At 35.2% G+C, this 19,987-nt stretch overlaps 1 protein-coding gene across 2 annotated transcripts in view; it reads right to left on the bottom strand.

Annotated features, from left to right (window-relative positions):
• Grid2 (glutamate ionotropic receptor delta type subunit 2) overlaps nucleotides 1-19,987 on the bottom strand; it is a 1,355,396-nt gene that overhangs the window by 714,355 nt on the left and 621,054 nt on the right. For both annotated transcript variants that reach the window (XM_034512535.2, XM_034512534.2), the window contains exon 3: nucleotides 5,531-5,815. In XM_034512535.2, coding sequence (XP_034368426.1) covers nucleotides 5,531-5,815 — 285 coding nt within the window. The remainder of the gene's footprint in view (nucleotides 1-5,530; nucleotides 5,816-19,987) is intronic.

Raw genomic sequence — 19,987 nt, 5'->3', positions numbered from 1 at the left:
CATGCCTGCCTATGCCTATGCCTGTAAATACCCCTCATAATTCTTTACCACAATTCTCATCCATGATGTGTGTGTCAAACTCCTGACATATGCTGCCCGTGCTGGGATTAAGAACATGTACCAACACCACTCATCTGATAACTGCAAGAAGTTTTCTTAAATTAAGAACAGATTTTTTTATATATAAAAATTGAGAGTCTCAAGTATTATAAGCTGGCAAGAAATCTAGATGTCTTGTAACAAAGATCTGTGTCTCATGTAGATCAACCACATATACCTTAGAAATAGCACGTGTACTTCCAAATCATAACACTCTTTAAAACACTGGTCATTGGTTATGGTCTTTAGAGAACTTCAAGTGCTGAAGTAAGTCGCATCCAGTAATGATATATTATATGGAAACTCCTCTAAAGTGAAGTTACCCTTATAGATTTGTAAGAACTTTGTGGGGTAATCTCTAAAAATTTTGTGCTCAATTTTCTTTACAATTGAAGAAGTCCAATTGGAAACATTCTTTTTAATCTAGTTGACATGATTAATGGCAACATTTCAGTTTTGGAGGTCAGTCTATTTAGCTTCAACTCACTGGTCAGGGTCATTATCGATAACAGACTTTGTCCTTGTGGGCACTAGAGTCTTTGTGATCACAAATAAGCCAACTGTACTTGGATTAATGCTTTGGGTCCAGTAGAAAAGTTTGTACAGAAGTTCAAGGAAAATGCCTTCCACCTTTTGAAAGAAAGTCTGATCGTTATTGGGATTTATTCTACTCATTAAAGAGTTGAATTAGTCTTATCAAAAAATGTAGCAAGAAAGTTTTAATGAATTTGATCCCAATTTGTATCATTCAGATTAATTAGAAGAATTGCAGTTGCACAGGAAAGTTATTATTGGCCAAGAATGTAAAGGGTATAAAAACAGAGTGATATGCTGACAGCTATGTTCTAAGAAGCTCTTAGGGCACTCTGCACGTTGAAAGCAGAAGTACTCTCTAGGTAGGAGGAGCCTGTGATCATATGTATGCTGAAATAATGAATGTTTAAAATCCAGATCCTTAGTGCAAAAACAAAAACAAAAAATAAAAACAAAACAAAAAAACAAACAAAAAACAGTCCAATAAAAATAAGCAGTAGAAAAGTGATGTTGGAGGAATATACTTTCTCACGAAGAGTTCTTAGTACAGGCAAGCTTTCATCACATGCATTGAGCTGGTTTGGTTCACAAACTTTGGTGGACTTGATGGTAAAACCACCTGACATTAACACAAGACTCATGCTGCTTGTTGTTCCATGAGAATTAGGATCCTCTCTCTGGTCTGTGACAATGGTTATTGTATACAAATAGCTGTTATTGATAATGATGGACTAGGTTATTTTTTTATTCTAATTACTGTTCTGTCTCTCTAGTTCTAAAAAACATCAAATCTTTCTAATTAAAATGTGGTATGATTTTTGTTTAAGTTATTATAAATATACATAAAATCTTTAGGCTTGAAGTCATTGTGTCTCTTTAAAGAAGATGATTGTATATGATCAGTGAACATGTCTTTCATTTTTTTATTTTTAGCTTTTGTTTTTAACTTAATAGGAATTAATCATATTCTATTACTATAGTGCTAAATATAATAGTGGCCAAAGGCAGGAGTAACGAAGAGACCACTGATGATCGTATTGGGGATTCTTAATTTATTTTGATGTTGTTGGCATTGCCTTACTTAATGTGTTGTTTTTATAGACATACTATTAATATTAACAATTTTCTTAGGTGACTATGAGGGTTTCATAAGATAATGCATACACTTGAAGAATTTAGCAAAGTGGTTAGATATCGCAAATATTCTCAACTGATAGTCTTTGTTATTGTATTTTTGGCACATTAAGTGATATAATATAAAATACGTATTCTAGTTCTTGGCAACCAAAATGAGCAATTTTAAATCTTTCAGTTGATAAGACCTAATACTATTTTTCTCTATTAAAGTGCCCACTTGTCATGTATGCTACCTCCCAAGAAATTCCCTAACCTTAGTAACCAGGATCAAAGTCTACCCAGAGAGCCTGCTCATCACTACTGCCCAAAGTAAAGTCCTCATTACACTACACCAACATTCAATCACTGAAAACTGAACTCACTGTTTCCTCTTACAAGAGACCTATAAACAACTTCTGTCTTGTTGACTGGAAGGGTTTTAGTAATCGAAGGTAAACATATATTCTGAAACACATTTTAATTCCTACCTGGTACATTACACATTGTTCAAAGCTTAGCCACACAGCCTCCCTTTCAAGCCTTTTGGAAAATAAAGACTTAATCCCCTCAAATAAAGCATCCATACTTTTCAAACCTTTTGATCCATTTACATAGAATCAATAATATGGATTTTCTTTGTTAGATTACCTTTAAACATAATTAAATAGTTCAGAAGAAAAGTTCATTAATCAACTAGTTAGAGAAGCCTGAAACATACACTCTGCTTTTCTCTATAAAAGATATATGTGTATATATGCATCTATACATCTATATAATATGTATATATTAAAATAATGTATATTCATATATCTATATTATATCTATATCTATCCATCTATCTATCTACACACACACACACACACACACACACACACACACACACACACACTATTCTAAGCAAACTCCACCTCCAATAGCTATGGCTTTCAGCATGCTGCCTGATTTTATTCACTAATGATACTTAATCCATTCATTGATAGAAGCAACTTCTGACAATCAAGATAAAAGTCAAGTCTAATGCATTTAGAATGTTATTTCTGATGACAGTCCTCTTCTAGGTACAAACTCTCTGGGAGATTGCTATTATCTTGGACCCCAGCATAATTTTTTGCTAACAAGATTTATTGTAGGCACTAAAAGAAAATTTTTCCTTTTATTAAATAATTGTTATTATTGGAAAAAATCTTGAGGATAGTAGCAGGGCCATTTTTCATGACTCTAAATTAAGTAAGTCCAAAGCAAGTTTATCAAGAGAAGAAGGAAACGCTGTTTTGGTTTTGATTCCTAATCAAACCATGTATTTAAATGGAAATACATTCAATCTTGGTGCTGTTAATAGCTTCTTATGCACCCCAAGACATTACTGAAGAACAGAGGACTTCAAGTGTTAGATGACTACCACTGTGTGCCAAGTGAACACTTGCAGGACAGCATTCAGCTCGTCAATAATATGTCTTCTCTTTTGAGAACCCCATCTTAATTCTAACAGGATTTGAAAATAAATGATAATAAATGATTTTCTATCCTACAGACTTTTACAATCAAAGACTAAATTTTTCATTTTAACGCTGAGAAAGAGTCTTCATCAAAAATCACTTTTCTGCTGCGTAGTTTATTGGACCCGTTTGTTTTCCATTAACGACCTGGATTTTAAACTTTGATTATTTCAGCTTACACTTGATCAGAGGCTGTGAATCCCATTTAATGTCAAAACAGAGCACAGTGTAATGGGAAAGCAGACAAGAGCAGCGAGCATACTGACTCTACAGAGAGTTGGTATGTTTAAATACCATCTCGGCAGTGTTTCACACTTGCCTGGTGATTTATCTTTCTGCTGATGAGCCAATTGTTTGTAATATTCTTTTTGTTTCTTTTGTTCATGTCAGGCTTTTAATCCTTACTCTGTGACCCCTAAATAATGCGAGTTAAGCAACAAAAGTACTGGCTTCCGTCTTAGAGACAAAAAAAATGTGTTTCTACGGAGTCCACAGACTTTGGCTGAAGTTTGCCCATTGAGTTCAATGGGATTGTGGCTGCCAAAAGGCCAGGCTACTTTGACTATTTTGGCCTAAATGGAAGTGCTCCTGTGCCCTTCCTGGCTGGCCCCAGGGGTCTCTCCTTTGCTGCTTGCCAGATTTTTTGCTAACCTGCTGGTTCTCAGCTTTGTTTCCTTTGTGCTGCAATCCACTTGTCTGTTACTGTTCAGACTCTCACAGTTGAAGCCCGGTTATGAGAAGAAAGGATTGCTTTGAATGTTTGTTTGTTTTCCATCCTTATTTACTTATTTGCCAAGAAAAACATTCTTTTCATAAAAACGGATAAACAAGACCCAGAACAGAAACATTTTAGAATCGTGAAGGGAAACACACTTGTAAGTGAATTCTTCATGGGGGGAAATTTATTCTCATTTGAGGACATCCAGCTCCAGATACTTCTCCTCCTACTCTCAAAAATAGGAAAACAACAATCAAAGAGCTTTAAACTCCGTAGGAAATGAAGAACTGCAGAAAAGAATGAAAAAAATATTACTTCCTCTTGATATATTATCACACGTAAAGATTCTGAGACAAATGGGTTTTCCCTCACCTTACAGTGCACTCTGGGAAACTGTGTGATACAGTGAGGATTTTTCCAGAGTGTAGAAATATTGGTTCATACTAGTTTGCAGTTTTTATACTGAATAAAGCTCGCAGACAATATTTTCTACTTCTGTCAACTATAATGAGTAAAACATTAAGTAAATAGGTGTCTAAACAAATATTTTTTAGTCACTAAATTAAACGACTTTGTATTTTATCACTGTTCTAGGATTTGCCCTGGTTTCATTTACCACCAAAACCACTATTACCACCACCACCACTACCACAACCACCACCATTATTACCATCACAGAATTATACATTTTTAAAGAAAGTACATTTATACTTTCTTTTTAACTTCCTATTATTTCAAAATTTAAGATACATTGTATCTTAAATTTTAACTTTTAACTGGAAAAACTTTTAACTGGAGCATTAGGTGCAGATTTATTTATTTATTTATTTATTTATTTATTTATTTATTTATTTAACAATGTCTAGCTAGTAGCCAAGCTGTGTTTGACTCTACTTTTCTCCCTTGGCTTTATAAGTGCTGGGGTAATAGGTGTTAGCATTTTGTCTAGGCTCTGCCCCACAGTTACCTGGCAAGGGCCAAGTGTGCCTGACTCACTATAAAAAGGGCTGCTTGTCCCTTCTTTCTCTCTTGCCTTCTTGCTCTCACTCTGTCCTCTTGTTCCCTCCCCCCTTCCTCTCTATGTGCTCATGGCCAGCCTCTACTTCTCTATTCTTTCTCTCTGCTTTTCTCTACCTCCACTACTCTCCTAACTCCCCTTGCTATGGCCTGAATAAACTTTATTCTATACTACACCATGTGTGGCTGATCTCTCAGGGGAAGTGATGCCTCAGCATGTGCCTGCAGAGGCTCCCTCTTCCCCCACACCTGACTGCACATCCACCAAACCTATTCCTTCTCTTCTCATCTTTTTATAAAACACAACAATAGGTGTGTCGTATACACTCCAACGGGTGTTTATGTTTACATTTTACTTCAAAGTTATTTAATATAAAGCATAAGCTCAATAGCATTGAAAATATTTTACTTGTTTGTTGCTGTGAAGTATATTGGAAACAAAAAAACCATAAATGATCTTAGTATGTTCCTTCATATCTTTCAGGATTTAATAAAGTTGCCTCTCAAGGAAACATTACGTTTTGAAACTCTTCAGACCGCACACACTTACCGTATTCACTGTCATAGAAGATAATAAATTTCTGCCATGCATACTCTGTGACTACTCTTAGGATGACTTCATTCAAGTAGACAGGTGGACGAACTGAAAGAGTATAGTCATCATTTCTGTTGCTCCGGGTGAGGCCACAGCCACTTCTTGGTGTCCCAGCTGTTGAACGCTGAATGAAGAGGTGGGGGATATGCATGGCATCTGCCAAAGACTGGAGAGACCCAGCTGATGTGCAACCAATTGAGCTGACCAAAGCCAAGATGCCCTGGTTCATAAGTTCACATGCTGCAAGAGAGCACAGCAATGCCAAGGTAAGTGAGTTTTGTATGATTTCTCCGTTCTGAGAAGCAATGGTTTACAGAGTCATGTGAATGTACAATTTTTAAAAATACATAAACATGCTGAATGGGAAAATTCCTTTAATTAAGAATTGATAAAATGCAGTTCAATAATTCTGCTTCCCTTAGCTCTATGGTTTTCCGCAAGCTTCTTTCGGCTCAATCTGGCCATATTTAAAAGGACAAAGAGGCATGAATCAAGACAGATTATTTCGAGGATTAGAAATAAACCAGCATCTACCATTTTCTCTCATAGTGTAGAAATTCAATTAGCAGCTAAACTTGTATAATTATTGTTTCATGATTCAGAAGACTACCTGCCTAGTATGTAATGCAATATTTTAGAAAGTAGCCAATGTTTAAAGTGGTGGGCCATAAGGTAGACAAAGAGTTGGAAGGAGAAATTTTTGGCCACCATGGGTCGCCACACTGGATGACATTTTCTCCCTCAATAAACTAGAAAAAATGAAATGTTTTTGTCATTTTTTCCTTAAGAAAAAAAATTGACAGACAAATGAAATTCTAAATCTTACCAATAATCCTATTCTGGCATCTAAATGAACAATTTGCAGTTGCTACTATCTACTTATTGATTGATGTGCATTTATTTATATTTTTCTGTGTATGTAAATTCATTTACTTTACAATAAAAACTAGATCTAATATAAAGATAGTCAAATATAAACACACAGCATATGTATTTTTAAAGAGATAATTAATGGTTCAGCATGCCAGTGTCTAAAGAATAGAAAAATTTAAGAGCAAATTCAAAAAAATGTCAAATATTTATATTTTAAATAATTAGCTGTAATAACTGATTTTGCTTTTATTTCAAATTTTTGACTGTCTAGGCTGACCTCAGAATTTGGAATTTATTATATTATATTATTGGTTTATAGAATTATTAAAAACTTAAAGAAAAAAAAGGCTAACTTCTTCTATGTAATTAATTGGCAATCTAATGAATGCTGGTATGAAGGGCAAGCTGAAAGCTAAGCATGTGAGTACCATGTGTATTTACTGTTATTATCAGTGAGTAATTATATGCATATTATGTCAATACATAGTCATTGTGAACATATTTTCAAGCACTGACTCATAAGAGGTTAAGTGGACTTCAAATCATTTCAGGCAATGACATTTGGGAGGAATGCACATAGAACATAAGAGGTTCAGGTTAAAGTTTTTGAAAAAATATTACATATTCTTTTCATGTTCGTAATTTTACCATCCAGGAAACTATTAGAAATTTAGATTCATCAATAGTTACAAAGAATGTATGCAACGAGCCAAGTCAAAAGTTTATTTCATTTCTATGGTAAAGAAAGCATTACTGATTCACAAATGCAAATACAACTAATATTTAAAATTTTTATATAAAAGCTTGGCTCATCTAGTATAAGAGAAGTGCTTTAATGTATACACAACTGGATTTATATCAGATGTTATAATCATTAGAAGTATCCAATTAAAGAGTAGTTTTAAAACGTAAACCACAGAAGTTATGAACTTCTAATTTTCAAGAAAAAAAACTTCATTATATGTTAGTTATATTTTTTTCATGTATGAGATTATAAGAAAACTGTTTGGTTTCACTCTTTAGAAGCATAAATTTACAAAGTTAATTACATTTTAATCATGGATAGCTTCAAAATTGGTTACTGCACATCTTAGGTAAGGTAAAGGTTTTATTTCATCTTATGCTTCTACATGAGAGTCCATTAACAAAGGAAATCAGGACAGGAACTCAAGGCAGGGTCACAGAGCCAGCTACTGAAGCAGAAGGCATGGATGATCAGTACCAATTGGATTGTTCTCCATGCCTTGTTCAGCTTGCTATCTTATTTATTAAATATACTTTTAAATTAATTTTCTTATATTTTAATGATACTCTTTTCTAACTCCTCCAAGATTCTCTTTACCTTATTTCTTATCCATAGGGATAGACATAGTGAAGCACAGAGACAAACTGATTCATAAGATAGCCTTTAGGCTGAAAAGTTTTAGTTCAAGATGGCCTTGAACTTCTCATTCTTCTGATTCTGAATCCCAGGTGCTGATATTATATTTATGTATTGCTATACTTAGTCTCTATTTTATTATTATCCTTATCTCTTCCTATGTGTAATACATAGATGACTTATAAATTATTTTAAGGTCACTGTTTAGGATAACCATCCTATTGCACATATTAGCAGGAGTAATTGAAATATCTATATATGATCAAAATAAGAATCATCAAACAATAGAAAAATGCATCAGGTTGAAATTGTAATTTAGAGATCATGCAATTGAAGAGTGGCAAGCAGCTATAACTGCTATGCCGTGTCTTATTGATGAGGTGGCACCCTAGAACAGCATTCTAGAAGAAGATTCAGAGACTCATTAAATAAAAAAAAAACACTAAAATCATTTTATATAATTTCTAATAGGGAGAGACTGGAGAGTTACAGTCTGTGGGTACTGAATATTCCTTCTTCTTGTAAAATTTCTAACATGTACAAAATGAAGGAAACTCTGGAGCTAAGTAATGACCCAAGATTTTTTCTACCTTTCATCATAGAAAGCAAACAAAAGATTTTTTCATCTGTTACTTCAAAATTATATGTGGCTGAGAACAGACAGAGTTTTCCATTGGGAAAAAAGGTTCTAGAGTTTGTATATTGTCAGAACTGGAAAAAAAAAAAAGAAACAGGTTGCTCTAATTTGTCTATATTTGGCTGTTAGAAACACTGACCCAATGGGACTTGGAGAATTTATTTTACTTATAGGTTACAGTATATCATCAAATACAACGGAACTTAAGAATTGAAGAAGAAAGCACAGAAAAGCTCTGCTCACTGGATTACATGCCATGATTTGTTTTGTTTACTTTCTTATACAGCACAGGACCAAGTTCCTAAGGAATGATAACTTCCACAGAGGGTTTGGCCTTCCCAAACCATTTGGTAAATGTCTCTGAGACATACCTACAGTCCCATCTGATGGAGCTGAGGTCCTCTCTTCTTTCATGACTCTAGTTTGTGTCAAGTTGACAAAAATCAGCTAGCATCAATGTAGTCTCATTAAAGTCAGAAGAAAAAGGTTACCTGCTCAGTCGGATTGGAACTGGTTGGCCCCAAAACAGTTCCATTGAGTTACATGAAACACTGTGTCTCTAGGGAAACCTACTGCTGATTCTTCAAGGGGTTGAAACACAGAGGAATCTAATTGTTATGCCTTGATCTTGGTCTGTTTATTCTAGAAGAAGGCTATTGTAGGGAGCAAAACCATCATATCTGAAAAGAAAGTATAAACTTATAGGCTTACCTGGGGATCAAAGACAGTTTATGTTTGGTAGGAATTTCAAATCTTAACAGCTCAAACAGTGGGATCATTTAATTTTGTTTCCACAGAATTCAGTTAACAGAACCCAAGCAAGTGGTGGGAACTGGGTTGGGAAGATCACAGGAGCCTCTGTGTGTCTCCCCATTGAAGCCAAGGACTTCTCAGTGTCATATTCACTGATATTTTAAGCTATGTGATTTTTACATATGTGACTACATCAATACACCCCGACCATATGCAACAGCTACTTGGTTCATAACTCCATCTGTTTGAGATTTTACATCAGAGATGCTTGGAACATGTTCTAATTGCTGAAAGAGCACACCTTTTAAAAAATTATTTTTATATCAGCATTTGCAGTCAGCAACACGTTGTCACATTTGGGCACAAACAGTTATAGAAATGAAGCTGGTTGTTTAATTCTACTTTTCAAGTCAAATAATGTTCACATACACTATTGTTTCTATTTCTAAAGCTATGCACCTTAGGTTTTCCCCTCCTTAGTGGATAAGATGATGTTAAAAGTAAGAAGTACGAAGCATGTAGAAACGTAATCCCCAGTATTAAGTGCAGTATTGTCGGAGGTTGACTCTTAGGGGACCTAATAGTTTCATGAGATTCTATCTTCAGAAATGATTTAAGGTTGAAAATTAATCATTCTAAAATAATAGATGTGGTACCTCTGTCCTCTCTCTTGTCCTTCTCTCTCTGTATCCTTTTTCTATTAGATGACAAGTAAGAAAGACCTTCCTACATTTTAGTGTCTTGATTTTGAAATTCTCAGCTTCCAAAATAATGAAAAATGACTACTTTTCCAAATTTGCCCATTAATTCCTGTTAGGGCACCAAAAGAAAGACTATTACATTATGAAAGACTGAACTTTAGGGTTTCTCACTACTATTTTCTCTGCTCAATAATCTTTAAATATCAATTAAATGCATAGCTTTCAGTTGCTTGCCTTTCCATAAAATTATATTACCTATGGGTGGTGTCTTTTTTAGTTGCTTTAGCCATTTGTTCTCAAGAATCATTTACTATAGGTTATATTAGCTAGACTGCCTTACATTATGAAAGAGATTATTTGGCTGAATTTCATATTTAAAATTTTAATTTGATTTCCAATACACAAAGAGTATCTCAAAAATTTATTGGTGCCTTCCAAATATTTGCCCCAAAACCAATGAAAATAACATTAAAACAGACTACAGTTATTAAAAAAAAAATAAAAAACAACTTTCAAGTGAAGAAATGTAAAGTTATCAACTAATATTGATTTCTATATAGTTTTATCTAAGCATTATAAAAGGTGTTTATAAATAATTTAAAGGAGAACTTACACAAATCATTTTTAGCCTTTTTCCTGTTATATAGAGTATCTATCTTTAGTGATTCTTTTTTGTTTATTTGGTTTTGGTTTTAAAGACAAGTTTATTGAGTACACAGAGAGGGGCTGTGGGCTAGGCAATAATGAGAGTGTCACCCAAGCACTAATTCTGTATTTATGCATGTTAAATCCATGACACCATCTGTAGCTTTTCAAGTTTGGAAATTATTTTCTAAGTGGTCATCTTCTTCCATGCTGTAGCATTCCACTTCGTATAGGTTAGAAATCCTTTCTCCTCCAACAATTAGAGTTAAAGAAGATCAGCTTGTCTTAAGAAAAACCCTCCCTGCTCTACACTCAGGGAAGATCCTCAGTTGGCAGATGATGCAGCAAGGAAATCTAAGAACAGGTGAATGGAAAATGTTATCTTTGTTAAAAGCCCAGTTTTATCTTTATAATCTAACATAACAGAGAGTGAAGACTAAACAGGATTTTGGTAAGAGTGATACACTGGACTGTACCTCTAACTTTGAAACTTTAATCATCATGTTATAGATTTTATTTTTGATGTTATAGATGGTATTGATTTTCCTATTTAAAGATATAAGGGTCCTCTGGAGCAAGCCAAGTTGCCCTGAGTAGCCTGCTGTCACCTCCCACATTCACTCTCATATCCATATCTCTTCTCAGCTTCAGCAGACCTGCAGGTATTGAACCATACAGGTAAGCTTCCCTAACCAACACCTGTCTTTCTTGCTCACTTAGTCCTCTGTAGAAAAACAAGCTGCCGTGAGCAGCCTGCTATCACAGGGGGACCTCCATTCTCCTGCCACCTCTCTGCTCCCCCCACATCAGACCTGTTGAGCTTGAACCATACAGGTTAGCTTTTCTTCCCAGCCCATCTTCTCTGCTTGCTGAGTCCTCTGGGGCACACCAAGCTGACCTAAACAGAGTGCTATCTCCACTTGCCCTCCATTTCCTGCCACTGCTCTGCTCAATTTCATAAAACTTATGGCTCCTGAATCATAGAGACCTACAGTTTCTGATCCATACAATCCAAGGATATGCATCAGAGGCCTGCCACACTAGGACAATCTAGGTTAAACCTGCTTCCAATACCTAGGAGAACACGAATATCCAGGAACCAAAGCCATCCAGATTGCTAAAGGTCCTCCAAAGAATACAACAACAAAGGTTTGGGTAATATGACAGCTTCAGAGCACAGCTACCCTACTACAGCAAGTCCTGGATATCCTAACACAACTGAAATACAAGAAAATGACCCTAAATCCAATCTTATAAAGATGATAGAGTCCTTAAAGAGGAAATGGATAAATCCCTTAAAGAAATACAGGAAAATACAGTCAAATAGGTAGAGGTCTTTAAAGAAGAAACAAATAATTTCCTTAAGTATTAAAGGAAAATACAAATAAACAAGTGAAAGAAATAAATAAAGTTGCATAATACCTGAAAGTGAAAATAGAAGCAAAACACACACATAAAATACACTGAGGGGATCCTGGAAAAGGAAAACCTAGGGAAAGAACAGGAACAGATGAAAGCATCATCAACAAAATACACGAGGCAGAAGAGAGAATCTCAGGTCTAGAAGATACAATAGAAGAGATTGATACACCAATGAAAATATTAAATCTAAAAAAGTTCCTGACCCAAAACATCCAGGAAATCTGGGATACCATGAAAAGACCTAACCTCAGAATAATAAAAAGGTGAAGAGTCCATGCTCCAAGGACCAGAAAATTGTTTCCACACAGTCACAGAATAAAATTTTCCAAACCTAAAGAAATAGATGCCAATAAACATACAAGAAGCTTATAGAACACCAATTAGACTGGTTCAGGATAGAAAATCCTCCTGTCACATAATAATCAAAACACTAAATCTACAGAACAAAGTAAATATTAAAAGCAGCAAGGCAGTAAATATTAAAAGGGCAGGTAACATACAAAGGTAAACATATCAGATTATACCCAACTTCTCAATAGAGATTGGTCTGGACAGATGTCTTGCAAATTCTAAAAAACATCAAGTGTTAACCTAGATGACTGTGCCTAGCAAAATTCTACTAGCAGATGTGAAGAAAGCAAAAATTCAAATTCAAAAAAACAAATTCAAAATTAAAAATATCTATCTATTAATCCAGCCCTAAAGAAAAAACTAGAAGGAAAACTCCAACAAAAGAGCATAACTACAACCAAGAAAATACAGGAAATAAGTAATTCCATACCAGCAAAAATAAGGGAAGCACACACAAACATACACACTCACACATACACAAACTAACAACACCAACATCAAAATAACAGAAAATAACAATTACTAGTCATTAATATCTCTCAGCATTAATGGACTCAATTCTCCAATAAAAAGAAATAGGCTAAGAGAATGGATTTGAAAACAGGATTCATCATTCTGCTGCACACACCTGAAACTCAGCAATAAAGATAAATATTACCTCAGAATAAAGGGCTGGAAAAATGGACCCAAGAAGCAAGATAGAGTAGCCATTCTAATAAAATAAACTTTCAAACAAAACTATTCAAAAGATACCGTGGAGGAATATATATATATATATATATATATATATATATATATATATATATATATATGATATCTCAATTCTGAACACCTATGCCCTGAAGACAAGGAGACTCTCATTTATAAAAGAAACATTGCTAAAGCTTAAATAGCACATTGAAACCTAAACATTAGTAGTGAAAGATTTCAACACCCTCCCTGACTGAACAACCGACAAGTCATCCAGAAAAAAAAATAACTTAAAAAGAGAAATAACAAAACTAGTAGACATTATGAATTAAATGGACCTAACATATCTATAGACTATTTTACCCAAACTCAAAAGAATATACATTCTTCTTAGCATCTCATGGATCTTTCTGCAAAATTGAACATATAGTTGGTCACAAAGCAAATCTAAACAGATACAAAAAAAATGAAATAATGCTGTGTATGTTATCAGACTACCACATGAACACCACAGAAACACCAGAGAGCCTAAAAATAAGAAAGCCACAGTGAAAGACACTGGTTATCACATTTTGCTTACACATGTGTACATACACCTGTATGCATATGTGTCTCTGAATAGACAAACACACATACAAGCAAATATACCATATATGTCAAAAGTGAATTAGGATAATACAAAAATGTTATTCTTTATATTAGCAAAAGTCTTGTTTTCAAAGTTGTTTTAACAACTTACATCCTATGGAAATATATACCAAATCATCCTCTAAAAGCTACACTGTGTGTAAAAGATACACTGAGTATCAGGTGTAGCTAGGTTAGTAGAATGTTTGTTTAGTGTGTAAAAAGCCTTCAGCCCCAGAAACTCAGGCATGGTGGTAAAGTTCTGAGACACCAGCAGTTGGGAGGAAGAGAGAATAGGTTCAGAGGTTCAAAATTAGGGTTAGCTCATTAAGGAGTTGGAGCCCTGATATGTGAAGCTCTTTCTCAAAGGAAAACACACACACACACACACACACACACACACACACACACACACAATGTGTTTAAGTTTCTGTATGTGGGAAAAAATAACTAGTAACCTGTTCACTTTGTTTCTCAATCATGGCCATCTTTGTACAGTAACATTATTAAAACATAGAGGTCACTTTTACTGTTATCTTTCATCCACCGGCTTTTCTATGTGAGTGTGCTTAACACTAACCAGTTACTAACCTGAAACTATTCTTTCACTGAAATGTACTTCCATTTCTTCACACAGTCTTACTAATGAAATTGATAAAACTTGCCAAGGTAATATGACTGAACAATTCTCAGCTTACTCCCCACCTCCCAAATCATTACACCATTCCAATGTTTTGAAAACTCTTCAACAAAAGGTGGAGACACTATTGTAACTGAAGAAGACTAAGGATGAACGACAGACAAATAAAATGTGGTACCCCAGCAGGACTAGGAGAGAATAGAAATTATATGTAAAAAGCTAGTGATCCATGAACAATATAATTAAGTTAACAGTATGCATTACATTAACAGATTGTTCACCATAACTTAACTATAGCTGTGTGGAAATTAGCATTAGAAGAATATTGGTGAGGAAAATAGAGTGTTCTAAAAATCTAATCCTACTTCAAAATCAAAACCAAATAACTGTCAATAGGTTGGAAAGAGAACATATTCTCATGATACATGAAATTACTACAAGCCTTTCCCTATCTACACATACCCACATCTCTTTATGATGATTTCCTATGACTCAGCACACTGTGCTGCTATGATGTGACCTCTATTGTATATTACGAATTCAGTAGTCTACATAAGTAAGTGGTTCTGAGATATTAACAATCCTTGACCTTCTGATTTAAAAACAGACTCTTCATAGCATCTTCATTTATTTTAATCTTAAAAGAATTATCTTAACTGATATTTTGTGATATTGAAGGTGTAGATTTTGAATTTTATTTTTCAAATATATTACAGAGTACTTTATACATTCATACAGATTGCAAGTGGCACTTTTGACTTCTATTTTTTTTAAAATGCAAAAGAACTTAAGTTTTTATACTGTGACTTTCTATTATAACTTAGTCACATGTGTACAAGCTTCCCATGTTTGTAGATTCTGTAAGATTTTCTGTATATGCAGTAGTATCGTCTTCAACTAACAACACTTTTATATCTTCCTTTACACATGCTATAATTGTAGGTTTGTTCATTTTGTTTTCTTTTCTTTTCATGTCTTACTGGACTGGCTGTTACAAAGAAGCCAATGTTGAATAAATCTTGTATAGATTGGCTTAGTTGTTTGTTTGCTTGCTTTGGTTTTTGGTTTGTTTGTTTTCTTAGTTTTTTCCCCTTAATCTTTGACAAGAAAACTTGTCAGGTGTTTTGATCGTACCCCTTATAATGGTAAGAAAGTTTGCTTTTATTTCTGGAACTAGTTTTCCCACGACTCATGATGCTGAGAGCTTTTATTAGGAATTAATGCTGATGCTATTTCTAGCATGATTTTGGGGTTAGACACTTGTTATTGGATAATCAATTAGAGAGATGTTCTTGGGAAAACTCTTTTCTCCTCACTGCCAATATTTCTTAGTTGCTTGTAGTTTTGGAGTTGTGTTGTTGTTTCAGGTTAGCTTATCTGTAGGTGTTACCATTTTTCAGACCTTACTTACACTGCCTAAGTAGATTCTCTCTCTCTCTCTCTCTCTCTCTCTCTCTCTCATACACACACACACACACACACCACAGCAGCACTTATGGAAAATAGAAACATAACTTTGAAAGACAGTAGGGAAGTTATTCATGAAAATTGTTGTTGGAAAGGAAAGAGGCCAACGATAATTATATTTTTATTTAAAAATTGTTTTGTTTTGGTTTTTAAAATAAGGTCTCTTTATGTAGCCCTATCCATTCTGAAACTCACAGTGATCCCCCTGCCTCTCTGTCCTAAATTTTAGAAATAAAGATGTGCTCATCTTACAAAATTGTTTATAAAAAGAATGAATGTTGAACCTTACTAAGATATTTCCACAGAGCTATTAATGACTATAAATTTTTTTTAGTTAGCTAGTAGTGATTATTAAATTAATTGTATTCCAAATGTTAAACTGCCCTTTCAGGGATGCTGGATATTTCTGTAAATACTAGAATGTAGACACAGCCGTTTCAACCTTCTAGAAGTGTATGTAGGGGTGTGTGTGTGTGTGTGTGCGCTTAGGGCCACATGTTACTTAAATGCTTGTTAGAATTCACCAGCAAAGCTTTTTGAATCTAACTTTATAACTACAAAGTTTTATTTAAGGTAGTTATGAAGTAGCTAGTCCATTTTCTCCTGGGTGAGATTTGGTAGATTGTACACCTTAAAGAACTTTTCCTTTTCATTTAGATTGTCAAGTTTATTTACATTAAGGGATTTATAGTATTTCCTGTGGTAATTTACATAACTCTTTGCTCCTGATCAATTTGCCTAATTGTTAAGCAATTTATCAATTTTCTCAAAGAAACCTCTTTTGATTTCATTGATTTTCTGCTTTGCTGTTTTGTTCGTGTTCATTGACTTCCATTCTGATCTTTGTAATTTTCTTTCTTGAGTTTGAATTTAGTTTGCCTATTTACATGTCCCTCTGTCTGGTCCTTTACAAAGGGTTTGTTTTATTTAATTTAGGTAGGTGAGTGTTGTTTTGCTGTCGTGTATGTGTGTTGTGTTCATGTGTGGTGCCTATGGTGGCCAGAAGGTACTAAAGCTCCTTGCACTATAGTTAAAGACAGGTGTGAGGTGTCACCTGAGTGTTGGAAATCAATTCTTGCCCTCTGTGGGTGCTATTCATGCTCTTAACCACTGAATCATCTCTCCAGCCCCGTTATTTATTTTTTTAAAAATCTCTTTATGTTTATTTCCTCCTGCTCTGCATATTAACTACAATGATTTCTGTAGTACCTTTTTTGCTAATGCATATAGCACATGAGACAGTATACATTTTTTGTCTTTCTTCTGATGAATGATAACCTCAGGTCATGAGGAACTGAGTCAGGACAGCTGAGTAACAACCCCTAGCCATGAAGAATAGTAGTTGGGGACCAAACTGTTTCATTTCCCTTGCAGAAACAACATGCCTGAGTATGAAAAACACCCGCTCTTCTACCAGTTAAACCACACACACACACACACACACACACACACACACACACACACACACAAAGCTTTAACTTCCTTGTAGCTCCCTTGTGTATGTATATGTACAAATTCTTGTCTCCCAGTCCTCTACATGTGCTCAACCCTCACCCAAGTAAGAGCTGAGGACCCCTGCTGATCCAGTCCAGCAGGCTGATCCTATGAAGGTGGAGCTTGTCTGCCTCCCTGTCTCATTTTTCCTATTCCTTCACATATTGACAAACAGCAGCCTGGTTTTGCAGTTGGGTGTGGTTTGTGATTTCATATTGCTTGCTGTAAGGACTGCACAGTTCAAGTAAGTAGAGGAGACTGGTGCATCTCTTCTTGTCCTGCAACTGTGCTATTTCAGCCAAGGGATTCAGCTTCTCCCATCTGCATGATTTTGTGCTCTTTGTTTGCATCTCATTCTTCGGATTGTCCCAATTTAATTCAGATTGGATTTCAGAGTAGACTGAATATGGTAGAGATTCTTCGTCTGAACTGTTCTCCTCTCCTAGTTTTTCTCTTTCCTTTGGAACCTCAGGCCCAACTTGGGTAGCCTGCTGTTATACCCTACCTTACACCAGACTCCCTCCTGACCTAGTCCTACTCAGTTCCACGGAAGCACAAGGAGACTAGGAGAATTCATTCACAGCAAGCTGCTGTTTGGTATTCCCTGTGTACTCTACTTGGAAGTAATGGCATTCACTGGTAATAGGATTAACATCCCTAAGCCAAGTGGGGAGACCCTCTTGGCTGCTTTCACTTTCATATGTGCTTTGTCTGCAGAAGACCTCAATACATATGTCTTAAAAGTGTTATTGCATTATCCTGAACAGTGCATTAAAGTATGATATTCATTGTTGAATACTTGGTGCTCCTTGGAAGCTTTTGCAGTTACAGTGTATCTGCAAACCTGTTACCATTTGTAAGCATTCATTTTTTAAGTGCCTGTAATGATTTTATTTTCTTAAAAATACTCATTTGCAAATATGTTTTCCAGAGATATTAAACTAGGCTTTTTTTGTTTTGTTGTTTTAAAATATCTATTCCACTTAAGTGTATTTGACGGGAGCCAGCTAAACTCATGATTGTTATGATGTAGTGTATTTCTCTCAATTCATTGTAAGGTGATTTTAATGTTTTGTCTTCAGTCTTTAATTTGTTACTTTACCTCGATGAAGTTAAGTTGGCAGCAGAAGGGAGCTGTCACTTACCACTAATCGATCCCTCACAGCTATCTCTGTGCGCTCATGATTATGTGTCAGGTAGCATGAAAGGCACGTGGATTTATTCGCCATTGTCCCCTGACATCTGTCTGCAAATTGCAGGTTCCTCATGTCATTCAGCTTAGTGTAAAAGCACTTTTGTTTCTCTAGGGAGGAAGGTCTACATGTTTACAAACTGTGACTCTATACATTAGTTGAGCAGTTAGTTTGCCCTTTGCTGGTACTTGTTAGGCCACACAGGGAGATAATTCCTGCAAACTATAGCATGAAATTTGAGATGAGTTTCCAAAAGTCCAAGATTCTCAGTAAGTCATGTGCCTTCTTTCTCTTCCACATAAATTGTAAAGAACATTGTATAAGTTGTTGGACAGGATTGTGTATATATATATATATATATATATATATATATATATTATATACAATATATATATATGTATATATATATATATTAGAAAGCCACCACCATATTCTATCAACTACACCAAGTATATTTAAACACACGCACACATACACACCCCCCCCCACATACAAACACTCACACGTGTATGTGTGTGTGTTTCTCATGGTTACACTTTTTTTATGTGTCGCTTCAAGGACTGAAGGAGCTAAAGAGGTTTGCATGGCTCCAGCTGCATGCATAATATAGCAGAGGATGGCCTTATCTGGCATCAATGGGAGGAGAGGCCCTTGGTTCTATGAAGGCTCCATGCCCTAGCGTAGGGGAATCCCAAAGCAGTGAGATGAGAGTGGGTGGGTGGGTGGGTGGGTGGGGAAGCACTCTCATAGAAGCAGGGGGAAAAGAATGGGATAGGGGTTTGCAGAGGGAAACTGGGAATGGGGATAACATCTGAAATGTAAATAAATAAAGTATCCAAAAATACAAAAAAGGAGTTAGATGTTACTGTTGCAAAGAAACATTTTATCTGCAGTGCTAATAACATAATTGAAGTATTTGTAATTTTTGCAACTTCATCTCTAAATTTTATGGTTCCTTTGGCACCTCAGACACATATGGAGTAAACCATGGCCATTTTGTCCTAGAGATCTCATGGGCTTAACAGTTCACTATCCAAGACAAAACTCTATTTAAATTTATGTTGTCATTATTTACTTGATTCTACTCTTTTATCTGAGGCTCTTGAAATATAGTTTGAACCGAATGATTGTAGAAGTGATAGTGGGAGATAAATGTTCACATTTAGTTTTTTCATTGACCATGAAAAGCACTCCAAAGCAGAATATATCAGTGTTGATAAAGGTGGCCCTAGGTTCACTGAATGTCTAGGTTACTACATACTAATCAAGTAGACACAGTGCATTTACTTAGAAGAAATGTAGCTAAAAATGTAAATATTACATGCATTACAGTAGGCCCCATGCTATTTAATTTACATTAATGTGACTTGAATTGCCTGTGGAAACTTTGAACAAGGGGATTGTCTATTAAGTGTGGCCAGAAGAGTACTCCTCATGGTTTGAAAGTGAAATACCCTCTATAATACTGGTACTCAACATGTGAGTTGCAACCCCACTGAGGTTTGTATCAGTTTTCTTGCATATCACATATTTACATT

The sequence above is a fragment of the Arvicanthis niloticus genome, chromosome 9, assembly GCF_011762505.2.
Source record: "Arvicanthis niloticus isolate mArvNil1 chromosome 9, mArvNil1.pat.X, whole genome shotgun sequence".
NCBI lineage: Eukaryota > Metazoa > Chordata > Mammalia > Rodentia > Muridae > Arvicanthis > Arvicanthis niloticus.
This window is presented reverse-complemented; position numbering and strand designations above follow the sequence as displayed.